Genomic DNA, 20006 nt, shown 5'->3' on the forward strand with positions numbered 1-20006 from the left:
TAAAAAAATGAGCGCTGACCTATTTCAGCCCCCCCCCCCTTTCCCCATTATATAAAGTGCTTGCCTTTTTTCCCACAGTTCATGTGGAAAGGGTTTTGCACCGGTACCCCTTTCTTTTATTCATTGCACTGTAAATAACTCCACTTTATGAAAAGCAGCCAGTGTGACTCACGGATACCTCTAACCACAACACATTATTATTTCATGGCCTTTGAAAGAGGGGTCTGTAGCGCCGCGCGCACTTTAATGTCGGCGCCTGCCTCTGATGTTGTGTAGTACACAGCGGCCCTTGTTGCGCTCGGCGTGCGCTCCCTCACTTGAATTCACAAACACTTCCAAGTGCATAAATAGTGAGCGTGGCAGACGAGTGCCCCGCGAGGTAACACAGCGGAATGCCACTAGCGAGTGGCTGCTGCAGGGGGGCAGTAAAGCCAGATTCGGTTGTTTGTGCTTCTTATGGCTCCACTTTAATGCTTTTTTTCCCCCCGCCACACTGACCACAGGGCCTGTAAGCTTTTTGATAGAAGGGATGTTGGGAGGACGTCTCTGATCTCAAGTCCTGGTCGTGTTACAGATAACGGGGACTTGTCGGCCACCGGGCATTACTGTCAGCGTGCACTAGGTGGACACAGGCGTTGACTCGACCCGATTGGCAGTGAGGACTAGTCAACTAGTCAAATGGAGGTTCCAACATACTGTTGTGACATTTTGGTCGTATTTCAATCTCCTTGGGTCTTTCGCTTGGGCTGAATAAAAAATAATTCCAAGTACAGGGGTGCTTGGAATTTTTTGTTATGCATTTTAATGCATTCAAAATCAAGAAGAAGATGACGTGAAAAAATACCTATTTTGGCAGCCCAGATATACAATTATGGCATTTATTAACAGTAAAAGGGACCAAGCACCTCCATCTATATAAAGATACCTCACAGCCCTATACACTCAAGCATAGGAAAAATATGTCCAGGAAGCCTGGCATCATCAGATTTCAATACATTATATATTTAAACTATATCTACTTATAGATCTATATCTAATTTGAATATGCAAAAATATGAATTCTTGTTTTATGAAATTAGTTTTTAAGTGAGTCGGTCAAGACAGTAATCCAGGAGTGAGGCAAATACCATAACACAGTAAGACGTAACATTTATTACAGAAGAGTTTTCGTCATAAGCAAGTCAAACTGTTCTAGTCTATACAATTGTACATATGTATATTTGATGTATTTTGGAATGTAGTGTATGTAATGAATGGTAGATCATTTATTGGTTATGTTCTTATTTTACTGTGACACATTGGATTTATACATTGTATTGCAAATATGTTTAATTGGGTTTGTCCACATCAACTTTTTATAAATATTTGTCAAATGACGTAATGGCAATCACCATATATTACATTAGATAGTAAATGTTGTTGTGCATATGAATTTTACAGATTTATGGACGCTGTCTCAGGCTGAGGGACCAGGGGAACTACTTTATTATTTTAGTTTTAACATGTCAGCTCCATGCATTGTGCATGACCCCCATCAAAAAACACATAAACCTGTTTGGTCGGAGACCAAAGAGAAGAGCGGCAGTTTGAGGATTAGCCAGCAGTGCCCCGGTGAGGGCCGTAACACCAAAAATTACCCTTTCTAACTTTCGGCTCTGCTGAGGCTCCGCCAAAACATCAAACGCAGGGACCCCGACGCATTGATGCATTAGTCAACGTCCGCAGACCCAACCGCGACCCTGCCAGTCATCTAAACAACACTCTAGGCGTTAGGAGCCTTGAACAAAGGATTGTAACACAGCCATTAAACTTTAATTGTTTTTTTTTTTCAGGGTCTCCTTTTTCGTCTTCTCTTTCGAGGCCGTCTAGCAACAACAACAAAAAAAATCCTTTACGTTGCATAAAAGCGTAATGTCAATGCCCCCAATTTTCATGACTGTTCCTTTTAAAGATACAAAAAAAACGTAGGAAATCCCTGATGTTGGAGGTAGACAGTTTTCAAATTCCTAAGTTTTGGTCCTTTATTTTATTCAGCAGTGTAAAGCCATGAATACAGAAAATAATAATAATTAATGTCTTGTTACAATTTTCAGTCATGACCTCTACTCTCTTAACGTATGGACACAGTACACGGTAATGAAGAGTATCAAAAAATGAATTTACCTCAAATAAAGGAAACCAAAAAACAAACAAACAAACAAAATGTATTCACCAATTACATTAACATGTTTTTTTTGCTACAGTTCCAATTTACTGTATACATAGGGGATCATATTTCCCAATTATTAGAGAATGATAGTAGTAGAAAGGATACATGACTTAACGGCCAGACATGATGCTTCATAACGTATGCACAGAGGTACAAGCAATAAATACACACATTATTTTAAAGCTTTACAGCTACGCAAAGCAGATGCAGAAAAGATGCAGGTTTGCTATTCTTAGCAAGCAATGAGAGAGAAGAGTAAAAATTTTCTTGAAATTAAGAAAAAAAGAAACACTGATTTTTTTCTCTTTCATCTTAGAAAAAAATGTATGGTAAATGTATGGGTCCACCAACATTTTTTATACATAATATGCACAATTATCAAAATACAGACAAAATCATCCCAGAAAGTTCCAGACAACCCTAAAATCTGGTGGAGTAGATTAGGAGATCTGGAGATTTATGTTTTCTGGATTTTTTTGTGTGCAAGCAAATATTTTAGACTTTTTTTCTTTTTTTTTTTTCCTTTTTATTTTTACAAAACCCATGCAAAATCTACAGGTAATATGCATTCTGCGGCTGAGATATTTTTCCTTCCCGAAACAGTACAGCTGAGTTATGCATTCGTGTGCATTGTACACTTAGGCCACCATCCCAATAGTTGTTCATTTATATGCGTTTTATTTAATTCGTAGTTCCAGTCCACCAAATGAGTTTTAGACATGCATTTTTAAAACACCATATCCCCTTACAGTTAAGTTTTTTTTTTTTACATCATTCTACAAATGTTTGAGGACAGCTTTTTTACAATGCAAATCTTCCAATTCCGACCAGAAATATAAACCGTCTATTGGTCACATCCTAGGAGACAAGCGCAGAAGAGTGTAAATGCTCTTTCGGCATTCCAATAACTCGTGCAATCTGACAGAATTGTTCGGAAAAAAAAAATTGTTGTGCAGAGGTAGAACCTTTTTCAAAAGCCTTTTTTTTGGGTAAGTGGGAAAACCCTTTTTTGAAAGACGCTGTGTCCTTATATTTGGTGTGATAAGATTATTATGAACGTCATCTTCAAGTCAATTTGCTGACTCCAGCAAAGAATGAGGGATAAGCTTTGTTCCTGGGCTCCGTCTTTGAGGGAACTGGCATATAAATGTTGAAAATATGAATTTATGTCTGTGTGTGCATATATATGTATATATGAGTGTGTGTTTGTGTGTGTGTGTGTGTGTGTGAGGCGTCGCAGCCAACCTCCTGGGCTTGGCACAATGCTTGAAAGCAAACATATGCACTTTATGTTCCCATACACAGAAAGTAGACACATATTTTAGATACAATACAAAAACATTATCAATTTGAAGACAACTTTCTGCAGTGACACTTGAGAATCAGAATGAGAATCAGGAAAGACAGCAGATGAAAATATAAGAATCTAAGAAAAAAATATATATACTGGACTGTGTGAAGGTGGTTCAATTGGCATTCGTTTGTTTCTTTCCCGATAAGGGAGAGGCAGAATTTTGTGTAACTTTGGTTTGGCTGACAATGCAGATAAGACCATTAAAGCAACGTCCATGTTTCTAGATGACACTGGCTACAGAGGACTGAATCGCTGAACCATAAATGCAATAAAAAATGAAAAGTAAAAAGCAACTGATGTCTAACACAATTTCGGCTATGTAACCAAATGCTGGGAAACACATAATGTGTATTCATGGAATCAAGCAAACATCACCTAGAAATTCGTTTTTCCCGCCCTCTGTCATCTTTTCTGCAATGGCTATTTTTTGATTTATACTGAGCCGTTTCAAACCAACTGACTTGTTTTTTTGGCTTATCTAGGAATCAAACAGGTTTGGTTACTTAAATGTCATTTCAGTTTCAATTGTTGCTGTACAAACCCTATGACAATAAAGACTTATTACTGACATTACTGACAGTCCCACTGAACAGTACACATTCACAATAAAACTAAATTACACAATGGAAAAATACACAAATAAATCAAAATTTAAAAATACACAAAGGAACAAAAAAAAGAAAGAAAAAAAAACCTTCACAACATTATAATTTTTTTCTGCACTTCCACTGATATATAAATACTTGTTTTGGTCATGATCCACTTGGAACTGCTCCCAGCATGTTGAGAAAATTTCTCATTTCACATTTCCGGCTCCTCAACCTCCCTTTAAAAAGTGGACACTCTACCCCCATTTTCAAATACACCAAAATTGGTAGAAAATAAAGAAAAAAAGATCTTTGTACAGGGCTTTAATGACATAATAATCCCAGAGGTTAATTGAAGGTAGTTTTCGGACAGAAAAAAGGTAATAATAGGAAATAAAAAGCTTTCTCTTTGTACTTGTTTAAAGTCACAGAAGGCGGACCATCGATCTGGTGGCTTCTGTCTAAGCTATTGGCCATTGATAGTGTTGGCTTTGGTTTCTAGCTGTTGCCTGTGACTGTTTGCAGGTAGACAAAGCTTTCGATGGAGGAGGTAAAAAGAGAGCAGTAGAATATGCAGAGTTGCATCTTTTTTACGTTTTTTTTTTCTCTACTAGCGTGGTACTCACAAACAGTTACATTTCAACTTAGTATCACAGATCACTTTTTTCAGCACGAACAGAGAAGAGACTTTTTTGGGACAGCTGCAACAGTCTTGAGAGTGTGGTTCTGTTGTTGGCGTGGTCAGGAGATGGGCATTTACAGTTGTGAAGAAACTCAAAAATGCGCGACGGAGCAAAAAAAATGAGAAAATGAACAGGAGGAGGGAAAACACACAAAAAATGACTGTTGTTTAAGATCTTTTGAGCAACATACAGGCAGTGACGCTAAATTCTGATACTACTCCTGTGCAAATGAAGACAGAGCAACAACTCGAATTGAACCAGCAATTGTCTCTAATGTCAACAACTACTGTGGGATGGATATTCACAAACTTAAAAAGATTTTTTTTGGCAGTATATGAGGCCGTCAGCTTTCTACTCAACAAATATGCCTGGGCTTGACTTTTCCTTTTAAAAACACCAGTCCCATTCCTTAGGCAATGTCCATTTGTTGTCCAAATGCGACCTTTTCCAAGCTGCTTGAGAAAAAAAAAAAAAGGAAAAAAAAATCTTGTCTTTGTGGATTTTTTGTTTGTTTTTCAAAAGTTTCTTTTCTTTTTTTTTTTTTTTAAAAACCAGACATCTCATGCTGGTTCTGTTGATTCCCAAAAGGCTGCAACAAAGAGTTTCTTTGGGCCTGTTTGTCCCAGATGCATGCGTAATAAATAGTCACAGTTCCAGTCTGCTGGGCTCTGTTTGGTTGCGGAGTGGTTTCAGGGTGGGGTATCTGAATGATGGTGTCGGTGGGAGGATTTTGGTGGGGTTCGTAGTCAGGGCCAGGAGGAAACTCATCACTCCAGATCCTCCGATAGGTTCCCCTCCTCCAACTCCCGGTCGTTCTCCAGCTCTGGACTGTGATTGGCTGTTGTCACCAGCGACATCGGACAGTCGTCATCGTCCATGTTCAGCGGCTCCTCTTTCACGTGAATGGACGGCCTGAATGAGAGACACAAAAAGAAACGCAAAAAATTCTCAATGCTTTTAATTAGCTTAATTATCAACTGCTCCAGGTCCCTTTCCTTCCATTCCTCCTGTCATCTTCCCTTCCTCCTCCTCTCACTCCCATCTGTCCAACATAGTCATGTACATCAGGACTTATAAATATCTGAGTAGTTTGCTCTCAGGTGTCAAACTGTCCCCTCAGATCACAGATTTCTGCTACGCTGCTATTTGTAAAAGGTAATTACAAGAAGAGAATAGAATCCTATAAATAAATTTTGCAGAATGCATTGATATATTCTTGCACACATAACCCGGGAATTGTTCCTATAGTTTCTGTTATTCAACACTTTACGTGTTGGTCCCTTGTCTATATGCACTCAACACCATTAGCCCGATGTTGTAGACAAAAGGGGCGGAGCAAGATGCCGCGTCAACAGGCACCTGGCGAAATAGTTGGCTCCCATTATAAATAATGTTGGTGGGGGAAAAAAAAAGAAAAAGGAGAATTCTCATCCCCACACCCCCTAAAGCAAGGGGAGTGGGGAGGCTTTTTTTATCTTGTTAATAGAAAGTGCAGCCCCTCTTTAATATGCAGGTGATGCTGCCCTGACTCCTCGAGAGGCGAAGCTCAGAGCCAGACTTCCGCCATTAATCAACTTCAGCCCTGGCAGCTCGGCTCGGACCCCCTGATCCGTGTTTTTTAACTCCAAACGGATAAATATCTTTACTGACTGTCAATAACAAAAAATATTATATATATTTATATATATTTTTAGAGGGACCACTTCACACCAGCACAACAGAGAGGAGGAGGAGGAAAATGAGTAAGAGAGGGGCGGAAGTCAGGCTACTAACAAGAATAATAAGGCTGTCACACACAAACAAGGCTTAACATGATCCAGGGCCCTTCTCCGGGTTAGGGTTTGTGCCATGATGATAAATCTGACAAAACCTAATTATTTCTGACACGTCGGACGCATCGGGAAATCCCTGCTGACTTTAAAAAAGAGAGAGGCAGAGAAAACCCTTATCAAGCAGTCTCTGTATTAGAACGTGTCTGCCAGCTATCTCCTGGGCTCCGTTCATCAATGGTAAGGGGAACTTTGAATTTGAAAAGAATTTTAAAAGGTACAGATTGCTTTAATATTTATAGCAAAATAAATTAATATTCAAATCTTGTCAAGGATGGGTTAGCTTTTTTGGGAGGAACATTGCCCTCAACGGCATCCACACACACACACACACACACAGGCACACCCTGAACTGTAAGTGATTATATAGAGAGAGGAGTCTACAGTATAGTGACCTCTTACTGTACATTTAACCTCGGTTCTCAAGAATCAACCCTCACCTTAAAAGATATCACTCTGCTAATCTGCAACATGTAGAAAGAGCTGCTGGTCAAATTCTGGCACTTTTTTTACCAGTGTATGCGGGATTTATTCAAATGCAAGAAAAATTCGATATAGTCAATGAAATAAAATCCATTTTTCTTGTTTTAGGGTGTATGTTAATAAACATAAATACAGAAATGCCGGACTTTAGAATGATGCTTGAGAGTGGCAATCACATTATCACAATGATTTAATAATTCTGATTCAGTGAAACGTTTTATGTAGCTGGACAGTTGTCTACTATACAATAGTAATACTGGAGTAACTGAAAAAGAAAGAAGAAACAATGAAGGAACTTTTAAAAGCATTTTACAATTTGATTGTAAACCAATCCCTGTTTGAATCAATGCAAAAATATTACATACGTCAGATAGGTGAATCAACCATAACATTACTGTTGTATTGCAAACAAACCCCAATTTTAAGAATCCAGCCCGAACTTCATGCTCAATATTATATGGATAGCGTATCATTTACAACCTATTGTTCCACCCCTAGTACAGCGTGCCCATGGTGAACCACTGTTTCAGATCAATGGTTACCTTCAACAGGACAGCGATTTCCGAAAACACGCTAATGAGTGGGTGTCGACATGACTTTAATGCAGCTTAAAATCAAAATCCAGTCGCAAAGTTCACCGCCGCCCGCCTCCATCATAGCGAGTAAACAACCTCTCAGACACATAATCTCTGAGACGCTTGGAAATTGAGGTGTTGATGGGGGCCCCGCCGGCCATGGGAAATGAGGAAAGCCCTTTATGTCTGCTAATGTGGGCGCAGGCCCATCTTACCGCTTTCATTTGCATTCATTAGAAATCAGCGGCGCGCTCATGTGCTCGCCGAGGAAGGGAGGGACCAGGTACAGAATGTATTAGTCCTGGTTATGCATTGTATTAAGACATGGAGATGAGTCATTTGGGTTTTAATGAGATGCTGGCATGATGGAGTTGGGTGCTATGAATATGTGTGCGTGTGTGTGTGACGCATGATTGTGTTATGAAGCAGGCATGCAGGCATCACGGAGGCATTATCACCAGCAATAATGGCAGGTATGTACTAGGCGTGCGGAGAAGGACATTAGTGTGTGTGAGTGGAGAGTATGAAAACATTTCACACTTCCTGAACTCAAAATGATGTGAGAGCTTCGCAGCATCTTGGTTGCCCTGTTTCCTTCCCTGCATTTCACAATAGCCCCCTCAACACACACACACAAACACACACACACACACACAAACACACAAACGCGGACGCTAACATGCCTGCAGCTATCTGCGCAGGCTGAGAGCATTAACCTCTTAAACGGGAGACAAAGGGTCTTGTCTAGCTGTTGAATGGACATGGTGGGTCGGCTTCCTCCAGAGAGCGAGCACGTGCACTGGCCTCTTAACTTACCTACCCCTCTCTCTCTCTGTCTCTCGTCCCTTCATTATTCAGTGCATCCCAGATTTGCACTTGCCAAAAACACACTTATTCCATTTTGTGAACATAGTGGCTGTGTAGGACACGAGGGTGGTGGGGGTGGGGGTTTTCTAGTCAAGTCTACTCTTGTTTTCTAGAATATGCTAGAAAGTAGGCTTGTCATGATACTAAGGATGGTATTCGATACGCGATACTATTTTCGATACTATGGCATCACATGGAACTTTTAAAATCTACATTTTTTAATACATATTGAATATTTTTAGATTATTTAAAATTAAGTTATAACATATATATGTACACACACACACACACACACACACACACACACACTACATGAATAAATAAATACATTGATAAATGAAAAAAATAAATGAATAAATGAAAGAAATGTATTTTAATGCTGTATGCCACAGAAGTGAAGAATAAATGCGCTGTGCAATTATATAATAGTACAACGCAGAGAGAAGCGAAGACACAGCCATTCTTGTACTTAACTTACTTCAGCAGTACAGCTTGACAGAGGCAATTAAAATATTCATATTGCGTTTGAACAACATCTTTACCGCCCTCTCGAAACTCCGTGTATAAGTCGGAGTGATGTTGTTTCAAATGCTTTACTAAGCCTGTCCTGCTGCTCGATTTGATAGCGACAAGTTTGAAGCACTTCTTGCAAAAGGGCTTGTCCGCATCTTTTGGTTTCCCCCGTACATCTGGTGTCCAAAATACTTTTTATATTTTCTAGCAAGCTTTTGGAGCTTTCGCTGCTGCCATGTTTAAAGTGGGTCTCTCATTTCCTCTAGAAAGAGGAAAGAGTTCTGCTTTGTGAAGTCTGAACACGGGACAGTGGGGCTTCTGTATATGGAGAATCGTCAATCTTAACAGCCCATAATAACTGTGGCACAACCTCATAAACAAAACTAGAGCTGACTAAGACTAATTAACTGCATAATATACATTGGCAATCCATAGAGAAATTGTGACTGAGACATAAGGACAAATACAGTGTTTGTGTGAGTACAGTTGTGTGTGTGTGTGTGTGTGTGTGTGTGTGTGATAAACCCACCAAAGCACACATGTGACACACAGCCCTTACATACACGTTTCTGAAACCCACAACACATTCATTTTTAATGGGCCTTCTCTCTCTGCTCCATTAAAAAAGATGGAAAAGCAAAGATTTTAGAGTAATTAATGATATAGTTAGCTGCTAAATATTAATAGGGACAGCCTTGCATAAAATATAACATCTAAACCCCTAAAAAGCAGATACAGGAGTAATTAATCGCTTCTGAGCTGTTAATGTCGTGTTAAACTTTGCCCTTTTAAATGAAATCTCTTCTTGTTATTATTATTTTTTCTTGGTGGTGACATGGTTGTTGTGTTCCATTCAAAAGAATGTTAATAATAAAAAAGATGACATCTATGAATATTTTGATATATACAGTATGAATATGAGGTGTCACGTGGGGTGTGTGAACGTTGTTTAAAAAGTGCGTGTGCACTCACAGGTGTGTCGGTGGGGAGTAGCCTGGGCTGCTGTGGCCATTGGTGTCCAGATATTCCAGGGTGCCGTTGAAATCCTCGTGGATGGAGGGCGGCAGGCTGGGTGGGCTACCGGTCATCAGCATCGGTGGGCTCCCACCCATCAGCCCAGATGCACTGCTGTTCATCAGTCCCGTAGCCCCCAGCAACGGCAGGGACGTCTCCGCCAACGCCGCCTGAGTCAGATGGAGAGAGTTAGCTGTTAATTACTGTTAATCCGGGTAGCTCATTCATGACATTCAGTCATGTGACACATCAGCTGCCCTGGCTTTGAAACGCTGTAAAACACAAAGTGGTACAAAACTTGGATTAACCATATGGGGAAACCTGGGTATGTATAAGGTGGAGAGCTGCAGTGTGTGAGTGTGTGTGTGTGTGTTACAGTCACAGCTCATAACCAGTCCTGACGTCACCGCTCTGACATGAGTCATCACTTGTGTAACATTTATAACATTTTCTCCACATGTTGTGGCACCTCGGCTCCTCAAATGAACATGCAGTGCAGGAATGGTGTGTATTTTTGGACAGCTTTCACATTCTGTGCCAGATGAGGAGTTCACCTCTGACAGCGGAGACTGCAATTTATCCTCAAAAACAGGACTCGCAATGCCCCCAAAACTTTACCTAAACCCCCCCACGAAAAAAATAATGAAAACTCCTCACACTTTCGCCATATGCACATTAAAGTTAGATACAGTAATTAAATTTTTAAAGTTTTCGCCATGAGCACCTCACTGCCCGACACTACGAAGCCAAATCATTTATGACAGCTCGGATAAATATTAATGCGTATGCCCTTGCATTTGCAAAGTCTGCTATCAATCTGAGGGAGAGGACAGCAGAAAGGGGAAGAGAGAAACAGAGAGACGGAGGGGGGGAGGAGGAGCTGCTTCCTGTGGCTGCCACAGGGTGTCCTTCTTGTCTGCTAGTGACAAGTGCCAGACAGACAGACAGACAAAAAGATAAGGCAAGTGTGTCCCCACACACGTTTGTTTCAGGAGGACCTTCAGTTTTGTGAGGACATAAGAATGTAATACATGCATTTCAGTTGCATAAAAACCTATAAGACCTCCTTAACCGATACCTAAACTAACCTACACTTAAACTATCAATAAACAAAAAAACAAATCGTACTATGATTATTTTTTATGTAATCTATTACAAACTGGTTTTCAGAAAACACCACCCCAGCTCACCTGCAAGCTTGCATTTAAAGCTGTTCCATATCCCAAACTAGACGGTAAATTCTTCACCAGTGATGGGCTTCTGAAAATAAAAATAAAAAAAAGTCGTTTTTTTTAGGAGTTGAATTTCATTGAATGACTGTACAGTGGCATAATTAATAATCTGGTCTTGATTAAGCAACAATGAAAATATTTGGGAAGGGGAATCCTTAAAATGTGGACCAAAGTGTAATTTCCCTTGCATAATGTTCAACTTGACTTACCCTGTGATCTTCTGAGACCGCCGTTTTTGGTACTCAATCTCGTCCACAGTCCACACGGCACCCTTCACATTCTCCACGCGGACAAAGCACTTGTGTAGGCTCAGGTTGTGGCGGACGGCGTTCTAACAAGACAACAGGAGATGAAGGAGCCGAAATGTAGTTAGATGCGCTGCTGGACTGACAGGTACACCAGAGCTGCGATACACTGAATGATGAAAGCAACGTTAAAATGATTACAAATGTTAAAAAGGCCTGCATGTCCATCACGCGCACTAAGCTCCTGTGAAGGTAATAAGCGTGGAGAATGGCTGCTGGTTGGCAGAACGGAGTAGTGCTGTTTTTAAATAATGCCCGTGTCAGCAGCCATGCTCGCTCATACACCGAATACCCTGAGCAGAGCGGCTGCACGTCTCTGGCGACGGAAGGACAGTATTTGTGTCATTTATAAAAAATATATATGAATATACACAAATATGCATACATTAACCCAAACTTGGGTGCAAATGGTGACAAAAGAAATACAATGGCATTCATGTTGATTCTTCAATTTCATAAACAATAAAATTGGTAATAAAAAAAAAAAAAGACATTTTTGGCAAAACATTTTGAAATGTATCGTTTAAAACAAAAGACATAGTTTGCAAGAAGTGTGTAAATAATAATGCTTCTATGCCTTGTAAAAGAATCGCACCCACAACACGCTGATTCCTTTGTTAGAGCTGCAAGGTTTCTTTTTAATTAAAACACACAGCAAAGCCTGAATATTACAATTTATCTATCTGTCACTTCTTGACCGAGGTACAGTGGTTTTTTTGCTCGAAGAAAGAGATACTATAAAGGAGGGGATCAAGAAAAAAAAAACCTCATAAGCAGATCTCGCATCTGACCTGAAAATCCCAGGATTTGATTGATCTTAATGCCCATGGCTCAGAATATGATAATTTTAATATTAATGAGCAAATGAGTAGTTTTATTATGCATGCTATATAGTTAAAACTAATAAGCTGCTGCTAGAGAGGTGGGAGCAGAGAGAGAAAGAGAGGGAGAGAGACCCCCATCACCCACCATCACCACCACCGGAGCTGATGAGACCAAGCAGAGATATTAAATCACCTTTCATTCCTTTTTAAAAATTCTCTCAGTTAATCAAATGACAGGCTAACGCTAAGGCTTCTGCACAAAGAAGAGATCCCATATTCTAGTCTTCTGTGATTGAACAGATCCCATATTCAATGTTGGCGGGAGTAAAGAAGGCCACTTATTTACGTCTGTTGACAGGGTGGACTGGGTTGGGATCCATCTGTTCGTCTTTAAAACATTTCAGTGCACAATGAGGAGCAATAAGACAGAAGAGTCTGTGTCCAGAGAGAGGGTCCCCAGGCAGGCCTGCTCTACAGTGGGCTTGTGCACACCCTCGTGGATACGCAATCATTCGCCAGAATCATTAGCATCCCAAATCCAAATTAATTCACTTTGGTAAATCTAGTGCTGCTCTGAGACGCTTAGCATGCTGATGAGAGACGTGCTGCTGTAATACAAAAGCCCCCAACACACACACACCCACACACACATATATACATGTAGAAACATGTAGAGACACATTCTTTAAGAAAAATGTCCTCACTTTTACACAACGTTCTCTTTTTTTTTTGTCTGTCATTATGAGCATTTGAGCCTCATTAACATATAAATACAAAACACACACACACATATATACACAGATGTGCAAAAAGTCAAAACACACCCAAACATACAACCAGGAAGGTGGAGCTCAGCTCAGGGCTCCTCTCTCTGAGTAGAACATGAAAGCCTGTGTTGGGAGTGAGCGGAAAACGACTTTTCTCTGTCCCAGACAAATGGCCTCTTCTTTCTCTCCGTCTGACTAAACCAGGCGATGGAGAGACGTGGTTTCTGTCCGATTCTATTTTTTCCATGTCGGGAGGCAGACAATGAAGTTGACGGGGACAGCGTTACAAACGAGGCCTTTTGTTCTGGTAAATAAAGTGCAGACGCCCCCCTTCTTCCTTCCGTTTCCCTGACAGGATAATTCCTGTGTCCAGACGGCCTTTACCTCTCACACTGTGTGTGTGTGTGTGTGCGTGCGTTCTCTTGCCATTCAATACACACACACACACACACACACACACACACACACACGTGTGAGCAATGGTATGTCCAAGAAAAGGCACACACAGACACCATTTAAAAAAATGTTGCAAGTCCTGGCAAGATAAACAGCCATCTTTCAAACTAATTAACCAATAATATGCAGGAGAGGAAGGGAGAGGGGAGAGAGGGATGAAGCGAGGGATGGAAAGGAGGGGGGAGACAAAAGGTACTGATGATTGAGTGGCCGCCTGATAATTAGCACGTCCATGCCCACTCCGCCCTGCCAAGCCTCGCCTATTAATTGCACCAAATTAGAAAACGATATCAGAAGCAGAATTATCCTTTCGCTTGTCATTTTTATCCACAAGAGCAGAAAGAGGAAGAAAGAAGGAGGACAGAATGAAAGAAAGAGAGCGAGAGTGAAGAGGGGGAAAATTTACTCTATTCAAGTGCAACGTTAATCTATTTCTGTCAGGTAAATAAATGTCTCTTTGGCCACTGGTCTTTTGAAGCATTCTGGGTAAAAAAAAAAAAAAAGGAAGAGAAAGTGGGCAGTTTCTTGTGATTTTTTGTACCTTCCAGGTGGCGGCATTGCGTCTGAAGTAGGCGAAGGTTCGCGTGAACCAGCTGTAAATCTCATTGAGCGTTAACTGCATGTCATTCGAGTCCATGATAGCCTGTTAAAAAAAAAGAAAAAAAAGAGATGCCATCAAATTATGGCTGACACACACACACACACACACACACACACACACACACACACGCACACTCCAGGCCCGTTCTTAATTCAAGCAGCAATTAATTTTAATCTAATCAGGCAGTTAATTTATTTTTCCTCACTCACCTGTCTTATGAGGGTTGCATACGTAAAAGGAGGCCTGACATCTGCGTTCTTATAAAACTCATAGTTTGGGGCGATCTCTGCGAAAAAATAAATACAGTGTCACCTCCTGCAATAATTGGTAAATGCGGCTCCTCGAGGTAGAGGAGGGACACTCAGGGTTTCATAAAAATTAAAAAGCAACACGCAGCAGGAAGGGGAAAGGGGGTGTTGAGGGGGGGGCACATCAAATCAGCATTTTACATGTCTAACAAAATACATTTTTAATTAATCTCTCTCGCGAGAAATCTTAAACATTAATACAGCCGTAAAATTAGCGGGCGTGGAGATTTTTTCTGTGAGCACCCCCCCCTCTCCGGGATGAATAATTCATATCCGCTTGGGCCAACGTGGCAACACCAGTAAATATAAACATCAAACAGAGGGTTGCTAAATGCGCGATCTAACACATGCATGTGGGAACGAAATGTAGTAAATACTGTATCATTCCGTATTTGACTGTAATTAGCATTCATGTAAAATTTATATGCTGTGAGCAGATGTATTTGTCTATTTTGCATGGGAAGGAATAATAAAAAATAAAGTGTGTAGGGAGGGCTGTCTTCCCATTTAATTTTCCCAAATGAATAAAGTAAATGGCTCTGTGTGTGTGTGTTTTCTGTATCATGATCTACCTGAGGACAGGGGCATGGAGTATTTGTCCGAGTGGCGCCGCCGCATGGCACCGGCGCTGGGCACATTGGCCGGGCTGAGGACAGAGGGCACCTGGGGCATCTGGGAGTGCGGAGTGATGGGCGCTGTGGGCGTGGTCGGCGTCTGAGGTAAGTTGGGCGGGGAGATGGATGGCAGGTTCTTTGACATGGTGACGCTTGACACCAAGTTTAGCTGTTGGGAAGGAGGGGGGACGGAAAGGGAGTACAGAAAGAGGTGGAGGAAACCTGATTAATAAGAAATATGTTCTAGTTCCCTGTTTGAATTGTGTGAACTATAAATACATTTTTGGACCATCAGAATGTTTCATTTCAGAATATTCTTAGAACACCTTGGCTGGAATGTTGGATGAGAATTTATCAGGAACATGATGCAGCATTCTGGGAGCGTTCTAAACTAGCGTGAGTGTGTGTGTGTGTGTGTGTGTGTGTCTCTGTGTGTGTGCATGTGTGAGTGTGTGTTCAAGCAAGCGAGGGAGCGAGGCTTTACTTTAAAAGGCTCTGACAAATGAGAACAGATTCGCTTCTACAGCTGTGTTTCCACTAATAAGCAGCAGAGGAAGCAGCCAATCTCCACTAATTACAGGATGAAATTGTATCATAAGAATTCTAATTAGAGCACGCTGTTAAAGATTATCTAATGATCAGCCTCTGTGTTATCCCAGCCCATCTCCGATCCTGAAAGAACTCTGTGTGTGTGTGGGGTTTGTCTGTGTGTGTGTGTGTGTGTGTGCAGAAAGCTGCCACCTGCCACCTCGCTTTGCTGCTGTTGTGACCTTACAGACCTGATCTTTTGAGGTACAAAAAAGCACAGCACTAGCAACTCTCTCTCTGTGCACATGCACAAACACACACACACACACACACACACACACATTCACACAGTCTATCCCTCTTTAACCCCCCCAAAAAAAGCACGTCGCATTTAGCCCAAACAGAGATGTACTCCTAATACGTTTTCCTTGTTCTTTTTTTTTTGAGTCAAGCTTCCTCTTCCGTGTTCTGTCCCAAATCTCAAGTGAGAGGCTCCAACCAACTGGAAAATTCCTGACTGACCTTTAGTCTCACCACTAATTCGCCCGAATGGTAATGACATCATTACATATTCAAACCAAATTGCCTTAATTGTGAATTGGCAAGTGGAATTCCGGAAGAACGTTTGAATTAGAAGTGACTGGGGAGAGTCGGAAGATAGACGGGGGGGTTAGAGAAAGAGAGAATGGCATTGGTGGTAATTTGAGGCACGTGTTGATAAATATGAAGAGAATGTCAAGTTGGTCGTCCTCGTTTGGACACGCTGAGTTTCCACTGACAATTACAGTGCCACTTAACGGTAATGAGATAATGTCATCAGATTGTTTTTTCCCCACATATATATATAATATATTGGAAGGCATGATAAATTCCCTGAAGGAAATTTTTGTGTGGATGACGAGGAGCATCTTTGGAGATTAATAAATAATAAAGGAATAATAAAATAAATAAGTGCAAACACTGTGAAATGCATTTCTCACCGAATATGCATTTATTTTTCTATTTAGCTTGACACTCAGTGCCTTAAAGACATTGTTCTCGTCCTAGTAAGGGCTTTTTAAAATGCCGTTACCAGGTCAGATATGGTAATCCTGCCACATGGATGCCTCTTCAACAAGCTTGTTTATTAAAATATGATAGAATTACTGGAGTCGCTCCTCCAACCCCAAACACTCTATCTGATGTGTATGATACACATATAATCTCCATATAATTCAATAATGGTCAGGTCAAAGCAACTGACTTGCTCCTTGAAGTGTTTTCCACTTAATCCTCCATTCAACATGCCGAGGAAACACATGGACGAACTGTAATACAGATCAGTAACAAGGAATTCTGATATATATATATATTCAAAAAGGCTCTTAATAAGTCCCATCACATACATTAACAGCATGAGCATTTATGTATCCCAAGAATTTTTTCACCAACTGAACCCTTGTTCTTTTTTCATGCTCCCAATCAGGTACAGCAACAAGCATAATACGTTTGCATGACTCACAAGCCAGTGTGCAAAATGGAATTTACTTACTAAGATATGGTGTGTAGAGGAGAAAAGACAGGGAAGAGGGATGAGCTCTTTGCCATTGCAGCTCGTCTGAATATATATTCATGGTTGGGAGAAGGACAGAAAGAAAAACCCTCATAATTCAGGACTTGTAGCCTTGGTAACTTTGATTTTCAGCCATCCATGGCATGGCCAAAAGGTAACATTTAATGAAGTGGCATTCCGAGTGTAAATGGGGTCATATAACAGACTGTGTGGAGGCACATTGTGTTCGTGTACTGATAGCTGTTAAGGGAGTGTGGTGATGAACCAACAGGGCTCATTTCTTCCACGCTAATAAATTCATACTATTAATATTTATCAATGTGTGTTCTGCCAGGTCCTGAGCCACCACAAATGGCATGAAAGCACCAAGCCCTTTTAAGATGACTATTATCCAGCCCTCATTTTCTTCAGTCTTTTTACAGTGTGTTCACTCACAAACTCCATATTACCCGACAAGTGCAATAAATATGTGCACATAATAAATAAATACTAGTAAACAAGTAAATAAGTAAAACAATGAATCGACCTATATAATGGCTTTAACGCATCACACAAAGATAAATAAATAATTAAAACGATTTTTTAAAAAGGCTTGCAGAGGACGAGGAGTCTGGAGTCGGTTAGTTTAAGAATTCCCGATTAATTGCTCCCCATCAAATGCAATTAGCAGCTCTTTCATGTGCGGTTTATGTAATGTAATACCTCATTAACATTATTCATTCATATTCAGCACACAGATTATAGGCAGAATTTTTTTATTAGTGTAGATGTAACCAAGCTGCTGGAGTTTTTGAAGATTAAAAAGGAAGATTGAATAATAAATTGGTAAAGAAAAAAAAAAAAAAAAAACGAATGGGTGATTCCTGATGGATTTACCGGATAATTACTCTATCTCATGATTATTATTACTTTATACGAAGGGAGGAGGGGAGGAAAATCACTCTACTGAAATTAAACTTTTAGTAAGCAGCAGAGCAGCACAAAATATGACATACACCCCAAACAAAAAAATTATGTTTGTGTATAATGTAATAAAAATATAAAAAATGTATAAAATCATAAAAATTTAGATTGATAGAAATATATGGTTTGCTTTAATGGAAAACATAATCTTGATGCACCAAAATGATCTATTTTTAAAATTCTGTTTTTCAAGCCTCTATTCTTCAGCGATCTTTTAGATTGTTTTCTGATTGCTAGCTATTCTACCACCTCATTTTGGTCATTTCGATTTCGTGTATGATTTCAGATGTTTGTTTGCTGAGCCAAAATAGATTTGTCTTTTTCCCCTCCACCCAGCTGCCTGTAGGAGACCCTTCTGGTCACAGCGCTAAACAGCCATCACTGGCCAACAGGTTGTTTGGAACATTAAATCCATCTCCACGAAATGGCCAGCGTTTTGGCAGAGGACTCGAATCTATGATTTAATACACTTGCTGTATTGTCTCCCTCCAATAGGGTATCATCATTACACACACACGCAGGGGTTTGATGGAGATGTGTGTAACATGGCATTACAAATCCTATTGGCTTCTCATACTCTCATCGGTCCCAGGGCCCTCTTTAGAGAGCGGTCTGCCTAAAGTGTCTCATTTCTCTCTGTTTACTGTATGTAGACCAATATGCACTCACAGGTTTGGGAGATGGCTTTGGCTCCGAGGGCCGCATGTGCAAGTGGGCCATCATCGCCTGAAGACGCTCGCGTTCTTTTGAAAGCTGTTAACAAAAAGAGACAGAGATGGGGAATGAGCGGGACTGCATAAATAAATAAATAAAACAAGTTTTTAGATATGAGCGATTTTTGCCCCAGACTGCCACAGTAATACATCTTGTTATCGAGCTTGTCTGGCCATAATGAAGCCTACATATGCCCAGACTGGGGTCTCCGAGGTCCACATGTGAGAAAACGGACTTGGGAAGAGGCGATTCGGGATGGAGTGAGGGATAGACTGGGAAAATAAAAACATTCCTGCTGCTTGTGGCGGGGAAGGCAGGGGGATAGAGGTCAGACGAAAACAAATAGCACTTCATCTTTTTGTCAATAGCAGAATTTGGGTCATGGACGCCTTCTGACAGTAACAAGCCAGTCGGGCCATAAATTAAGCCCCAACAGGGGTGGACACTGTTAGGGATGGACCACAGCCAGCAGCTGCTGGAAGGGTGAGGGGGGTCAGGCGAGGAAGGGTGCCAGCAGGGGCGCCGCCGCGCCTCCAACCCCGGGCCCTCAGAGGTCCAGTTAGTGGCCCCGCCGGCCCGATATCATCAATCTAACTCAAAGGGAGTGACAGCGACCAGGCGGCATGAGGAGCTCAACCCCTCGCCACTCTGCCCACTCCGCCCGGCAGACTGGGCCTCATTACTACTGACGGGGCCAAGGAAGAGGAGGGGATGGAGGACGGGAGGGGAAAAAAACACAGCGCTTGGGTACAACATAAGACGTATCTTGTGTGTTTATCTATGTGTGTCGGTGTGTTAAATTTGTATGTTGCAAGCAGTGATGGTTTACATGTGTTTTTTTTCTGACAAAAAACAAGTAAGTGTGTGTGTGTGTGTGTGTGTGTACCAGCTTTTCAATATAAGCGTGGATATGTGTGTGTCTCAAGTAGTAAAAAAAGCGATGTGCGTTGTTATTTTTAGAACTATGGGGTTAACAAAGGCAGCGCTGCTCAGATGCTGCTCTGGGACAGGCCGGGACCGTTCTGGGC

General features: G+C 41.0%; 1 protein-coding gene across 7 annotated transcripts in view; it reads right to left on the bottom strand.

Moving 5' to 3' along the window:
- Positions 1-1990: 1990 nt before the first annotated feature.
- foxp2 (forkhead box P2) overlaps positions 1991-20006 on the bottom strand; it is a 104577-nt gene continuing 86561 nt past the window's right edge. For 5 of the 7 annotated variants that reach the window (XM_028954583.1, XM_028954586.1, XM_028954587.1 and 2 more), the window contains 9 exons: positions 18934-19017; positions 17281-17346; positions 15180-15390; positions 14509-14585; positions 14240-14341; positions 11556-11677; positions 11305-11374; positions 10073-10284; positions 1991-5745 (listed from right to left, as the gene is read on the bottom strand). In XM_028954583.1, the coding sequence (XP_028810416.1) occupies positions 5601-5745; positions 10073-10284; positions 11305-11374; positions 11556-11677; positions 14240-14341; positions 14509-14585; positions 15180-15390; positions 17281-17346; positions 18934-19017 (1089 nt within the window). In that variant the 3' untranslated portion in view covers positions 1991-5600. The remainder of the gene's footprint in view (positions 5746-10072; positions 10285-11304; positions 11375-11555; positions 11678-14239; positions 14342-14508; positions 14586-15179; positions 15391-17280; positions 17347-18933; positions 19018-20006) is intronic. The other 2 variants (XM_028954585.1, XM_028954582.1) reach the window with 1 other exon arrangement.

The sequence above is a fragment of the Denticeps clupeoides genome, chromosome 15, assembly GCF_900700375.1.
Source record: "Denticeps clupeoides chromosome 15, fDenClu1.1, whole genome shotgun sequence".
NCBI lineage: Eukaryota > Metazoa > Chordata > Actinopteri > Clupeiformes > Denticipitidae > Denticeps > Denticeps clupeoides.